A 15860-nucleotide genomic window follows, 5' to 3' on the forward strand; every position below is an offset into this window, starting at 1 on the left:
TCACAACACAGGGCTTAGGGCTAAATAAATCACAACAGGGCACGGGCCACAGGACAGCCCCTGGACAGTGGACACTGCAGCCCCTGCGTGTGAGCACTGCAGCACCTAGTTAGTTAAATCACACTACAGGGCTCAGGCCTATAAACAGTCACTGACTCTCAAGTCTACAACACAGGGCAGTGAGGGCAGGTCACGGAGCACAGCACGGAGCACAGCACAGGGCAGTGAGGGCAGGTCACGGAGCACAGCACAGCACGGAGCACATGGCACGGAGCACAGCACAGGGCAGTGAGGGCACAGGTCAGGTCACGGAGCACATGGCACAGAGCACAGCACGGAGCACACGGAGCTTCCCAACCACCCTCTTCCCTCTCCAAGATTGGAGTGAAGATGGCAGGGCGCGCGTGCGTCTTTTATAAGATCCCGCTCCCGCGACAATCCGACAGCGCGATGATGACGTTCGGCCTCGTTATTGGTCCGGAATTCAGGCGGGAACTCCCGAGCCGGCTCGGATCTGGCCCGGATCCCCGATATTCGGATCTGTCGGATCTCGGGAATCCGGACCCGCTCATCTCTACTTTAAACTTATTTAAACAAATAGGAATGTGTTAAGGTCAATAATACAGGTTGAGTATCCCTTATCCAAAATGCTCAGGACCAGAAGCCATTTGGATAATGGATTATTTCATATTTTGGAATATTTTTATATTTGAATGAGGTATCTTGAGGTATCTCGCATTTATGTTGTATAAACACATGACAAACACAGAAATAGATTTTATTTGTGCACGAAACAAAACATGAAACAATGGCACTGCATTTGAAGGCCAATGAATCCTTTTCTTGCACATATTTAGTGCCAGTTACATATCGTGTCCCCAGTAGTGCCAGTTACAGATGTACCCAGTAGGTTTTTAGCAAAAAACTATTTAAAAAAAACAATAAAAAAAACCAGTACATTCTGGAGACTATGGATAACGGATAATTGGATAAGGGATACGCTACCTGTAATGGGTCAGTTATTATTTCTTTACTGATGAAATGTTATTTATATAAAGTCCACAAATTACCAAAAAGAGAATTATATTTTAAGGTTTATATACTAAATGCAGCAGCTATATTTGCAGAAAGTACTCACCTTTTTTAATACACTGTCTAAAGTTTCCGGCCGACTGATATCAAAACAAATGAGTACAGCATCAGATTCCGGGTATGCCAGGGGACGGACATTGTCATAATACGCTGAGCCTGCAATGAAAAAAGAAAAGAAAAACATTAGCCTATTTTGTTAAACGTCTCCATACCTTACCTCAGGGCTATAGGAGATTAGGCAGTTTCTCTCCATCATTTACAAGAGATAATAAAACAATCTTCAGGGAACACAGTAATATCCATAAACCATACAATGGTGGAAGCAATTTTGTGCACTGAACAAATATCCATGAGACAGCAACATATCTAATTCACTGGGAATTTGTGATTATTATTAAGGGATGCCTCAGAGTGTATGCCTGGCTGTCTGCCTGCCTATCTATCTAGCGCTAGTAGAGTAGAGTAGTGTGCCAGTATGTAAAGGTTTTTTTTTTTTTTTTTACAATGATGGACAGCTTACAGTGCGTCCCTCTGCACCGACGGCTCTACCCCATGTGTGTCCTGATCCAGCTGGCCACAGTGATCAGACAACCAGCAGCACCTCTCCCCACCCCCCCCTTCCCCTTAATAATACTGTTTATTAAAAGGAAACCAAGTCACCATTTCCGCTTATCCGTTTATGTACTCTCTAATTGGGTGTTGCGGATCCCTTGTGGCACATATAAATAAAAGGATAATATTTATAATATTCAAAATATAAAAATATTGAAATTAAACAGTATATTAATGTTAGCTCCTTAATAAAATTCTACATTGGGCTAAAAGACCTTGTTCCTCCCTTACCCTAACCCACCCCTCCTGCAGCCTATCCTTAAACGTCCCCCAGCAGTCCCCCTAATTGCCCTGCTTCCCGCAACCTGATTCTAATTGTACCCTCCCACAGTATATTCCTAACCGCTCCCCCCACAGTCTCTACCTAACTGCCCCCTCCAAAACGCAGCCTTTACCACTCTGCCACCCACAGCCTAACCCTCCTGCAGCCTAACCCTAACTGCTCCTTCCCACAGCCTAATTTTAACCACCTCCTCTCACATTCCTACCCTAGCCAACTATTTTTTTTCTGCAGCCAACCCTAGAAGTCTTTCTTCCCTCCAAACATGCAGATATAAATTAGGTGGCACTTTAAGTCCAAATAAATGAAACTCAGAACACACACAGACATACTACCAGTCAAACCAACTGTAGAACATCCCAAGTTTTTATTGAAATGTATGCAGTATTAATAGACTGTGAAATGAGAGAATCATATATAAGTAAAGGCTAACACTGCTCCTCGTCTATATGAGGGGGGGGGGGGGGGGGGGGATCCAAGTGTTTTGTGCGCCAGGTCTCACTAGATGGCACCCAATGGAGCAATTCAAATGTTTCGTTCAGCCGAGCACAGCAGCCGACATTACGGTTATGTTGTTTCATCGTTTTGAAGGGCTAGTAACTAGTAGAACAAAAATAATTAGAAATAAACCATATAATCATTTTGTTAAACAAATGTTTACAGATATTATATAACCATAAAACACACTTCTGGCAATCTTGCTACAATGCAAATCAAATATTGTTTGAGAAGTTTTTAAATGGTTACAGAAATTCCCACAAAGGTGTTGCACTTGCAGGTTGCTTTGCTTTTACCAATCTGTCTAGTTTATTCCAAACCAGTTTATTGGAGTTAAAGTCTGGAGACTGTGCTGGCCTCAGGGTAGTTCTGACATAGCCTGGAGGCATGTTTTAGGTCATTATCTTGCTGTAGCACAAACCATTTTCTAAGTAGGAAAATATCATTTTATAGTGTTGTCAAATGCTCTGCCAACCATTTTGGTTCAGGTTGCCCACTCCGTATAAAGAAAAAAAACAAAAAAACTCAGACTAATAAGTTTCTGCCTTTATGTTTATGGCTTGTAAAGGATATTTACCAGTGTGCTCAAATAGACCCCTATTTAAAAAAAAAAAAAACATAACTCCTTTCCTTATTTGATGGCATAAAAAACCCTGTATGATGACCTAAATAATTATGATTCATTGACTTATAAGACCTTCCCGTCTTCAGTTGCCCACTGCATGCTTATGGCTCTGAAAGATCATGGCTGCAGGACAATGATCAACATATTAATTAAACCCCCCCCCCCCCCTTTTTATTTTTTTTTTATAGAAAACTCCTAAATAATATGTCAGCACTTTTTTATCTAAACTTATTTGTTTATCTCTATTAGTTTACTGCTTACCTTTGTGAAATTTCAGTTTATTCAATGGACTTGAATTTCAATAAAAAAAATGGGTTGTTCAGAAATGTTTGACCTGTAGTATATGTGTTGTTAGCACTCCTAGACAGATCCAGAACTCCACCTATCTTCTCATCACCTTCCCCAAACTATGTCGCTCCCTGATCACCTCCAGTTGAAAAATCTGTCCAGTGCCCAAACAGCGATAACTCTGCCCCAGCTCACTCCCTCCTCCTCACCAACAGCCACTCAAGTAAATACACCCACTCATGCCAAGCCCACTAGCATTCATGTGCGCACATACACTGGACGAATGGCACTGCCTGCATGTGCAAGCAATCACCTCTCTCTTTCATTACTTACTTCTATACTTACCTACTCTTCCAGAAGGTACAGGAGACTCCAAACTTGTAGGTAGTCATTTGGACCCCCAAAAGAGTGGGTGGATCTTCAGCATCCTGTCCAATTCCTAATAAAGTGGGTAGGATGGGGAAATAATACCCAGAACTGCAGGTTTATATGAAGGTAGCGGAGCTAAAAAGGCACGAATCAGGTCAGGGCCAATTATACTTAACGTCAAGAGGATAAACCAAAATATGCTGAAATCTCTTGCCTCCCCCCCACTACCAGCTATTTTACAGTTGCACAGTTTCAACTACTAAGATGTGCTAAGCTTTAAAAATTATAAAGTAGAGAGTGATAAACCACCAACCAGCCTGTGACCAGGCTCTCGGGAGCTTACTGACTGGTGGTTTATCACTCTAATATATTTTATCCCTTTTCAAGCTTAGTACATCTGGATGGGATGTACTAAAAAATATGCAATAAAAAAAGTGTTTTCTGGGTTTTTACCACATTTTGAAATTCACAAAAGCCACTTTACTGTGAGGGTTACACCAGCCCTAGCTGGCGTAACCCCATAGGAGCTTATTGGTTTCTCTTAGCAGAGCTGCTGTGTGGGGGATCGGACACGGATCCCTCCCAGCATGCCTCGTGATCGCCAGCTTCTCTGGTGAGAAAGTCCAGGTAGCTGCAGGGATCGCAAAGGGAAGCTCTTATGGGGAGAGCTGCCCTTTGAGTTGCTCATCGCATATCGTGTGATAGATATGCAATGAGCAACTCAAAGGGCATCCATTGCAACACACATATCATTGTACATATGCGAGTGAAACGTCACGATGGGCGCTGGGATTTACCACCACTGCTTGGTATATCCTACTCAGAGCACACACTGCCACAGAAAAGCACAATCTGACAGCATATGTGCATCTTTGTACTTCTCTCATCAGAGTGTACTTCTCTCATCAGAGAGAAGTTTGAGATAATTTTGCAGTACCTGCTCACCCAAGTCATAGCTTTGACCACTGAATGGACACTTTCGAAGGTAGACAATATTAAGGAGGGGTAAGAAAACAAAAAAACAGGCAAAGAAAGGGGGGATAGATAAAGAGAAGAGAAGAGAGAAAAGAGGGATGGAAAAGACCAAAACAATTGGAAACAAAAGTAGAAGATTTCAGAGGGGAGGGAATGAGAGGCGAGGCGAGAGAAATGGACAAAGGGAAAAGATGGGAATAGAAAAATAAGGGGGGGGGGGGGGAGACAGGCAAGTCAGGTCGGGGAAGCGAGGGCAAAAAAAAAGAAAAGTAAAAAAGTATATATGGAGGTATAAGGTGAGCTTCTATGTCATTTCATGTTTGAATCCTGATGATATTTCTTATTGAAATGAAACGTTGATATAACCAGTGGTGTGTGATTTCTTTCAAATCTCGGAGTGCCGCGCTGATGCTAAGTATATATTCCTAACTTCACTGGTTTGGATGCGGGGGCACCTGAGTGATTTACTTGCTTAAATAGTGCCGGGTCTACAGCAATTGTGTGTGTGTGTGTGTGTGTGTGTGTGTGTATGTATGTGTATATATATATATATATATATATATATATATATATATATATATATATATATATATATATATATATATATATATATATATATATATATATTTATTAATTACTCTTTACCTAGCACGGCGCCCATCGCGGTCATCGCGGGCATTGAATGCACTAAAAAAATCGGGTGCGATGCGACCAACGCGATGCCCGCGATTTCCCATAGGGACCAATGTTAAATTTCTCAATTGACCTGATTTTTCTGTTCAATGCCTCAATTGACACGATTTTTCCATAGGAATCAATGTTAAATGGCCCACAGAGGCCAAATAGCCACCCTGAAGTGTGAAATGGCCCCCACAATTGTTAACGCCACCCCACGATCAACGTGAACCCGAAGCGTGGCGAGCGCAGCGAGCCCGCGAGGGGCGGCGGTACGCGTCCTACGACCTTTTCATACCCCCACTATCCACGTCGGCGTGGAGTTGAGAATAGAATAGTGTGGCGAGCGCAGCGAGCCACCGAGCCCGAAGCGTGGCGAGCGCAGCGAGCCCCGCGAGGGGACGAGGATACATGTGAAGCCCGCGAAGGGACGCGTTTACCTGTGAAGGTATCCGCGTGCGCTCGCCACGCTTCGGGCTCGGTGGCTCGCCACACTATTCTATTCTCAACTCCACGCCGACGTGGATAGTGGGGGTATGAAAAGGTCGTAGGACGCGTACCACTGCGCTCGCCACGCTTCGGGTTCACGTTGATCGTGGGGTGGTGTTAACAATTGTGGGGGCCATTTCACAATTCAGGGTGCCTATTTGGCCTCTGTGGGCCATTTAACATTGTTTCCTATGGAAAAATCGTGTCAATTGAGGCATTGAACAGTAAAATCGGGTCAATTGAGAAATTTAACATTGTTCCCTATGGGAAATCGCGGGCATCGCGTCGCACCCGATTTTTAGTGCATTCAATGGCCGCGATGCCCGCGATTTTTTTACCTGCGATGCCCACGATCAAAATCGTGGGTGCCGTGCTAGGTAAAGAGTAATATATATATATATATATGAGAGAGAGAGAAGGGGGGTTGTGTCCCTATCCTGCGCCTATAGGTGAGCAGCAATCCTCTAAAGGCTCCACCGCTAATGGGAGTCTGATGTACAGGATAGAGAGAAGAAGGTGTAGAGGTGCGCTCAGAAGGTGATATATCACCAATCCACAATTGTAAAAATACAAAATTTATTTCATACAATAAAATAATTTAAAATACATTTGTTATGAGTGGTTTACAGAGATTGTTGGTGGATCGTTGTAATTCATAATGATTCCGAACATAGGTGTAGATAGATCTTGCGAAATAACCCTACGCGTTTCGTCCACTAGGGACTTCCTCAGGGGTAGTACACCAATATCTATGGAATCTTTATACCTTGGTACAATACATATACATTGAAGTACACTCTTTATAAGTTATTTAAGGAAGGTGTGGTCACCGCTGTGAGTCGGATGACCCTGTAGTGCTCCACTATAACAAGCAATGATATCAGGATAAAAAGGCGAAATAACACACCTCTCCGACTGATGTCAATTTCGGCTATATAGTTGATTCCAAATCAACTATCCACAGTCACGATCAGCTGATATCAAGGTATAAAGATTCCATAGATATTGGTGTACTACCCCTGAGGAAGTCCCTAGTGGACGAAACGCGTAGGGTTATTTCGCAAGATCTATCTACACCTATGTTCGGAATCATTATGAATTACAACGATCCACCAACAATCTCTGTAAACCACTCATAACAAATGTATTTTAAATTATTTTATTGTATGAAATAAATTTTGTATTTTTACAATTGTGGATTGGTGATATCACCTTCTGAGCGCACCTCTACACCTTCTTTATATATATATATATATATATATATATATATATATATGAAAATGGAAACGTTCAGAGTGCGCTAAGAAAGGTTAAACACCATTAAAACAAAAGTTTTAATTTAATAAAGCAATGCCCCATGGGCAGCATATGAACCACAAATAAAACACATTTAATACAACACGTGTTGAGAATTTTTTCAAAGCTTTGGTCTTTCCAATAGTATGATAGGACTAACGCGTTTCGTCAAAAAATGACTTAATCAGGGGCTTAGATAGCAGAAAGCCGATTGACACTTCAGACAAGGAAAAATCTCATACTGACATGGTGAAATCTGTGTATCATGCCGCCAGAATATGTACCAATGAAAACTGCCCGATAGTAATCAGTCTCAAGTACTAGATGAATGGGGGTTTTAGCCCCAATGACAGTACAGCATCAAACTTTAGAATAAAAGCCCATATGTATATAGGACTACCGGATGTGTGCTCTCTGGAATCCAAAAGCTGATTCAGCAATAATATATATAACACACACACACACACACATACATATTCATGGAGTGCCACCGCAACCCCTAATGCTGTGTGTATATTATATATATATATATATATATATATATATATATATATATATATATATATATAAAATGGGGAATACCTAACCGTCCGCGCCTTAATGGTGGCTAGCAGCAACTCTGAAAGTCCCCTGTTAGCCGGGACTTAAGACAGATAGAGATAAAGAAAAGGGAACAGAGTGCGCTTATAGGTGAAGGTACACAACTTATTCCTCACTTTTGTTTAAAAAATTTATTCAATAAAAGCCTTAACAATTCGGCTCATATAAAATACACAAATACATATAGTCATTTTGAAGATAACTATTAACGTAATGTACAATTTTTCCAATACAACAGCTGGCCCAACGCGTTTCGTCACCTGCGTGACTTCCTCAGGGGCACTTGATGACTTGGTTGACAAAGGTACAATTGCACTTTATGCAGTATCTCAAAATGAATGGGTACAGAAAATAGTTTTTTTTGCAGGAATATATATTTTACCAGTTAACAGCGCTCTTGTTATGGCTGGCCCATACAAATAAACAAAGTTTTTGTTTGTCCCAGTTTCACTGAGTACACCCACTCAGTGGCAGATATCAACATCCAGGTCAAACAATGCTGTGTGACCAGGAAGCAACCTCTAGTGTATTCAATGGCAGAATCCATATATATATATACACACATACACACACACACACACACACACACACACACACACAAATACATGCGCTGATGGTGCGGCACTCCAACCTGTATAATAGCTTTCAAAGAAAAACACGCAAACACGTGTAGCTGTATCAACGTTTAAAATATAATTTGTCTTCAGGATAATATATATATGCAGTATATATATATATATATATATATATATATGCAGCATTAGGGGTTGCGGTGGCACTCAATGAAAGACACAGCAGACAGTGCTTGGTCACCGACTGCGGTGTCTTTCATTGAGTGCCACCGCAACCCCCAATGCTGCCTTAAACCTAAGACAGCCGTGCCCTGCCAAACGCTGGAGGGCACCTATTTATTCATCTGATAACTTGCTTGTTCTACAAACCGGGAGTGCCACCAGAGGACACACCCACACTTATACATATATATATACATTATATAGCAACCAGCATACAGTAAACAAAGCTGTTGCCCAGCAGAAACAAGCTGACGCAAGTATACACGTCTGTCACTGGCGCACGCCCCCCGCTATCCGAAAGTTCGGCTGCACGCTGCCGGGCAGACTCTGCAAACGGGATCACCTGCACCACTCTTACCTGTATATAAGGTAAGACTTATCACTGTGTTTTTGTTATTGTACACCTTGAAAAAGGGGCGTCTGTAGCCCCGAAACGTCGGATCACCCATTAAATTTAAGATTTTTTCCCCAAGACCGCTGGAGTGACAGTGCTTGTTTGAGCTGAAAACTATATATACACACACATACACACACACACACACACACATATGTCAAATAGCTACACCCGTACATTTGTTTACTTCGAGAACCATTATTTATAGTGCTGCCACAGTCCTGATGTATGATGTATGGCATATCAGCTAGAGTTACCAACAGACGTGCTATGATGCTATATTTTCACCCCAAGGTTTTACCATTCTGGTCGCAAGCCTCCTCTTATTGACATTCAGCTATCCATTGCAACACACGATGAAAAATACTGAGCTGACAAATTTTCAGCAGTGGAATTTGGCTGCGAGCAGAAACCCAAAAATCATTCTCGTTGCATCAAAGCATACCAGTGACATACGCACACAGACCTCGCCTTGTGTAATCACAGAAAGTCACCCAGAGCTCAGCAATCAGGTCAGACTGGATAACAGAATCCAGGAAAGGTAAACCAACTTGCCGTGCTGCAGACACACATGGCAACATAATGCACAAGACATAGATATACGTCAAGGCTAGTGTCCACAGAATCTATCTAATCTTAAAGTAAATGTAACACAGGCAACCTCCATGTTTAAACTAGCTTAGGTCTGGGAGGAACAGTACTCTAGACTATTACTTCAGTTCAACATCCCATGGGCTGTTTCTTCTCAACCCACACAAAAGGTGAACAAGAATACCATACCATGAAAGATGGCTAGTAAAATCATTGTCCTTTAAAATGCAACCACACCAAGCTAGGCTTTCCCTTAAGTGGTCGAATTGGATACAATTGTGTCAGAGAAACCTGTTTGCGGTGGCCAGAACGAATTCGGGCACTGATGGGTCACAGTACATCCAGCCATACCCTCGGTTGCCATGGCAACCCCCCCCCCACTCCCCCCATGGTATGTCATTCCGTAAAGTCTCTTGCGATTAATTACATTGTTAAGACTTCCAACTTCATAACTATACTGCTGTAACTAAACAAAGAGGCACGTCCTGGGTGTTTTCTAGGGTACTTTTAATTGCTAGTCAAAGATATAATCAGCTCTTCAAACTTATGTGATTTAATGCAGTCTGCACTTTCCAGCTGTAGGCCGTCCACTTCTAATCAGAGATTATTACATTGCTAACTGGCATTAGAAAGGATCCTCATTACCTCTTGACATGTAATCATAAATATAGAATCATAAAATATGATAACTCATGTGTCACCTGACGCATGGCTGCCATTTTGAGATGAGAACAAGTGTTTTACAAGCTCCTTTATAAGGTTAATGGTCTGGAAAGTTACATCTTCCCCTTTCCTGTATCCACAAGCACAATGATTTCTAGTTTAGAGAGGAGAGGCAAGGTTCTAAATTATGTATGACCCCCATGTCCAGACAGCATCAGCCACTCGCAGAGCAGGTGGTGACAGCTGCGGGATGACACAAAGTGGCAAAGTGATTTTCAGAGTCAGAGGAACATGTTTAGTAAGTAAGATAATAGAGGTAAAAGGTCAAGGACTGGGTGAACCAGGTACAGAATAAATACCATGCTCACAGATATTGTGCTCACATTGTACAAAACAAAATGCATTGCATTACATTTCTTAATGGGGCATTTATAATTAATTAGCAAATTATATAGCACTTTTATAGTATGCAGGGATTTACAGACATACTAATCAGTCCCTTTTCTCATTGGAGTTTACAATCAATATTTCCTTTCACACAGACACACAACAGGGATCACTTTGTCACCTGACCAGTATGTTTTTAAAGTGTGTAGGATAAAACTGAAGTACCTGGATTCATCCTATACATACAAACATATGGACAACAGGCTCCACAGATAGGCCCTATCTGCTGCTGTTTTCTAAATGGAGCAAGGGATCCATTGTAATTGCACTCGTAGTGAGGTAATGTTTGCAGAGTAATTGACAAGGAATTAACCATTTGTGGGAGGTAACAGGGAATGGCGGCAAAAAGTGCTGGTGTGCCATGACATTTTTTGGGGCGTGTAACCAACATCCACTGCGATAGTGTACTACCACATCATACAGTCAGGTCCATAAATATTGGGACATGGACACAATTCTCATATTTTGGGCTCTAGACACCACCAGAATGGGTTTGATATTAACCAAACAAGATGTGCTTGAACTGCAGACATTCAGCTTTAATTTGAGGGTATTTACATCCAAATCAGGTGAACAGTGTAGGAGTTATTATGATTTCTATATGTGCTTCAAACCTTTTAAGGGAGCAAAAGTAATGGGACAATCGATTCAATAGCTATTTCATGGACAGAGGTGGGCTAGTCCCTCATGATTTCATCATCAATTAAGCAGGAAAAAGATCTGGGGTTGATTCCAGGTGTGATATTTGCATTTGGAATCTGTTGCTGTCGACTCTCAATAGGAGCTCCAAAAGAGCAGACACTATCAGTGAAGCAAGTCATCATTAGGCTGAAAGGGATGCGGTGTAAATCCCGACGGTCAGGATCCCGGCGTTCAAAATCCCGACGCCGGAATCCCAACACTTTCTCCCTCCAGGGGTGTCCATGACACCCCCGGAGGGAGAATAAATTAGTGTGCCGAGCGTAGCGAGGCACCGGGCCGCTGTGTGGCGAGCGCAGCGAGCCCACAAGGAGGGGCGATCCACGTCTCCCCCCTTGTCGGGTTTTCGGCGGTCGGGATTCCGGCGTCGGGATTTTGAACGCCGGGATCCCGACCGCCGGGATTTAATACTGAATCCGGCTGAAAAATCAAAACAAACTCATCAGCGAGATAGAAAAACAATAGGTGTGGCCAAATAAACTGTTTGGAACATTCTTAAAAAGGAAAAATGCACCAGAGAGCTCAGCAACACCAAAAGACCTGGAAGACCATGGAAAACAACTGTGGTGGATGACAAAAGAATTACTTCCCTGGTGAAGAAAAACCCTTCACAACAGTTGGTCAGATCAAGAACACTTTCCAGGAGGTAGTTGTATATGTGTCAAAGTCAACAATCAAGAGAAGATGTCACAAGGAAGACCAGATTAGAGTTTGCCAAACAACAGCTAAAAAAGCCTTTACAGTTCTGGAACAATATCCTATGGACGGAGACAAAGATCAACTTGTACCAGAGTGATGGGAAGAAGAGTATGGAGAGGGAAAGGAACTGCTCATGATCCAAAACATACCACCTCATCAGTAAAGCATGGACCTATGCATATACTTTCTGGCCGTGAGTATTGGGAGTCTAACTGCCCAGCAGTCTTCACCAGGGTCCCCCTCAAGGGAGTTTGGACTTCGCTGCATCTGAACAGCAGGTCACGGCCCCTCGCTAGAAGAACTCACTGGTGGCTAGAAAACAAACAGAGACTGGAGGTAGGTAGAAACACCGTGACTTGAGGAGTAGTAATGGAGAACTGAAATAGCTGACTTGGCGTATAAACTTTGGGTCTTGTAACAGGAAACTCAAAGTGCAGACTTGCCTTCAGGAAAACAAACCTACAGTTGGAGCCCCTGTCAACTTTGTTCCTTAGGTCGTGGCTCACCATGGCTAGCCATGGCTATCCTATTGTTCTCAGCAGCAATACAATACATAGAACAATACAGTAGGAGATTAGCATAGTAATCCTATTACTCACTTAATCCAATTAACAGGCTAAATGATGAGGGCTCCATATGTAGGTAGCAGGATAACTCAAAGGGCCGTGGAAGACTCCGGGTAGGTATAACTGGAACTCAAGTGGGCTAATTGGCTTCAGGGAGGACGGACCTTAGGGTACCAGGATAACTTAAAAGGACCAAACTCGGTAGACAGGAATGCAGGCAGTGACAGGAACAGAGTCACTAGGATCAGTAGGGTCTAATGCAGGCTTTTAGATTGGGAACACTGGTTCAGCACAATAATGACACTGAACACTGCCATCAGCTCCAGAGCTGTGTACCTGCAATTTAGAAGTTGCACCAGCGCAGGAGGTCACAGACAGGGATAGGGCAGGATGATTGACAGAGGACATAAGAGGTCCCGCGACATGAACAAGATGGCAGCGCGCAGTCTCCAGAGCTGGCGCCTCAGCTGCTGGTCTGCCAGAGCCCATGGACCCGCTGATGGCAGCTGCCTGCCGGACCCCCGCCATGCGCCAGGACCGATGTGAATGGAGTGGTGATTAGCCGCGCCCGCCGCCATCAGCCAGCCGGGTTGTGACAATGCATTTCATTTGATGAAGACAGAACTGAATGCCCCAAGTACGAACAGGAACTGAAGATTACTTTGGGACCTTTAAAATGTGGGAGGCACATATAGAAACCATCAAATGATTTGGATGTAAATACCCTCAAATTAAAGCTGAAAGTCTGCAGTTAAAGCACATCTTGTTGGTTCGTCTAGTTGGTTCATTTCAAATCCATTGTTTATTTAGCCAAAAATAAGAGAATTGTGTTGATGTCCCAATGTTTGTGGACCTGACTGTATATCAGGGTTGCCGACCCTCCCGAAATTTCCGGGAGTCTCCCGAAAATCGGGGCTCCCTCCCGGCCCCCCGGAAGGGTGGGCAACCCTCCCGGATTCAGGGGGGACCCCCCCTGTCCCCCGGATCGCGGCATTAAAATGCCGCAATCCTCGGGTCTCAGAGGAGGGGGCGGAGCTAAAATGACACAATCGCGTCATTTTAGCCCCGCCCCCTCCACGGAGATCACTGAATTTGCTGGTTTAACAGCATGGGGGCGGGGCTTAGTGATGTCACGCTTAAGCCCCGCCCCCTGAGTGGCTACTGAATCTCTCCTCTCTGGGCTTCTCCCGGAGAGGAGAAAAAGAAAGTCGGCAACCCTGCTGTATATCCACCTGTCCTAGCTTCACTCTAACACACAGCTCTGTGTATAACATAATCACCTCCTATCCTCAGAACATGACACAGCTTTGTCCATTATATCATCACCGGTGGTATCCAAACTACAAGACTCAGCTCTGTGCATGAAATGAGCATGTGTCCTAACCTCACAACAGGGCCAAACATTGTACCATATTCACCACCAATCCTATCCTTGCTATAGCACCCAGCTGTGTATTATACAAGCAGCTGTCCTATCTTCCCTACAGGACCCACCTCTGTGTATTATACCAGCAACTGTCCTATACTCCATACAGGACCCACCTCTGTGTATTATACAGCACCTGTCCTGTCCTCCATACAGGACCCACCTCTGTGTATTACACCAGCACCTGTCCTGTCCTCCATACAGGACCCACCTCTGTGTATTACTGTATATCAGCACCTGTCCTATCCTCCCTACAGGATCTTGCCTGTGCATAATATCTGCATAGCTGAAAACAGCCTTTCTAGGAAGTAATGTTCCTACTCCACATTACACCAAGTTGGATAAGGAATAATTAGCCACATTGCAGAAAATAACAGCATGAGCGGTATGAAAATCGCAGTGTCTCGAGAAAATGTTTAACTCTTGTACTTCCAGATTCTTACATAAAAGAAAATGGAGCTGCAAGACAACTTCGCCTTAGGCAATACTTTAACACTCCAAAGACTTAAAATAATTTAAGAGTAATTATATTCCTTTTACAATTGAATAGACAAAGCAATAACCTAGCAGCCAGAACCTGCCTTAACCGTTAATATTTAATGTATAAATCAACAGACAGTGCATGCACTACATACTGTATCTGTAGGTTACTGAAACTTGCATAGCAGATTAGTCATTGATAATTCAGTCTTGATAACCGTTTCTAAAACAATTAACTGAAAGGACATGCTGTAAAATCTAAATCATCCTTAGTTATGGTAACGTAATAAACTACAATATGTTGAGTGATCCAATAATGATTTATTGATTTTGGAGTAGATCTGAAGCAGCTGTAAAGCTTTTCATTTTCCACTGCAAACTGCTGTAATTGCTCTATTTCTCCTTTCATCTCACTAAATACACTAAACCTAGCTAATGAGTTTTTTTACATTATGTGCACTATCATTTACTGTACGTTTCTTATTCAGTGGATTTAAATGTAGTTTATTAGCGCTTTATTACACGATAGAGTTCTGATAACCATATATATTAAAATAATTTATTTGAACCAAGGGACCAATTTATTAACACTTTTAACCATTTAAAACTCCTTGCATATGAAAAACGTCACTCCAGCAAATCAGCTCCTGCCCCGTCATTTATCGTATGCAAGGAGTTTTAAATTGCAAAATTGGTAAATGGGCCCATTATTGCTATATGCTTTACAAACTATGAGTGCAAATTAGTATTAAATACCGTTCTTATACCACTTTCACACTAAAATAGTAAAATTGTTCAGTGAGTATGCACCACATCTTTTGTCCAGGACAGAATTGGCCACCAATGTCATTCAGTGCATACATTTTCCAGTGCTTATGCACCCTTGGAAATGCAGCACAAATCGCTCCGTATGTACACCCCATACCAATAGCATTGCACGGTCCAGTGCATATCCATCGCCAGCTCAGCCCTTGTGTGTATGCACTCAAAATCTAGTTAGATCACTTAGCAAGTGAGTTGAAATCGCTAGGTGTGTGCAGACAGTGATCTATTACGTAAAGTTACTTTTTTTGTTTTTCCTTAGCACACATCTTAGCATGTAAAGGGTGATGTAGAAACCGCCTACTCTAAATCACTTGGCACAAAAGGCTAGCACAAATCTCAACATGTGTATGTATACTCATCATTACACTCTAAAGATTTCTGCCACACTTAAGATTTTAGAATTTGGAAAACCTATATCTCACGCTGCAACATATGATGCAAGTACAAGTAAACTGTACTGGTAAAAGGACAATACCT

At 42.6% G+C, this 15860-nt stretch overlaps 1 protein-coding gene across 1 annotated transcript in view; it reads right to left on the reverse strand.

Moving 5' to 3' along the window:
- Positions 1-15860, reverse strand: part of RND2 (Rho family GTPase 2) — a 103518-nt gene that overhangs the window by 43203 nt on the left and 44455 nt on the right. The window contains exon 3 of the mRNA XM_083147544.1: positions 1139-1248. Coding sequence (XP_083003670.1) covers positions 1139-1248 — 110 coding nt within the window. The remainder of the gene's footprint in view (positions 1-1138; positions 1249-15860) is intronic.

The sequence above is a fragment of the Crinia signifera genome, chromosome 6 (genome assembly GCF_055691185.1).
Source record: "Crinia signifera chromosome 6, ASM5569118v1, whole genome shotgun sequence".
NCBI lineage: Eukaryota > Metazoa > Chordata > Amphibia > Anura > Myobatrachidae > Crinia > Crinia signifera.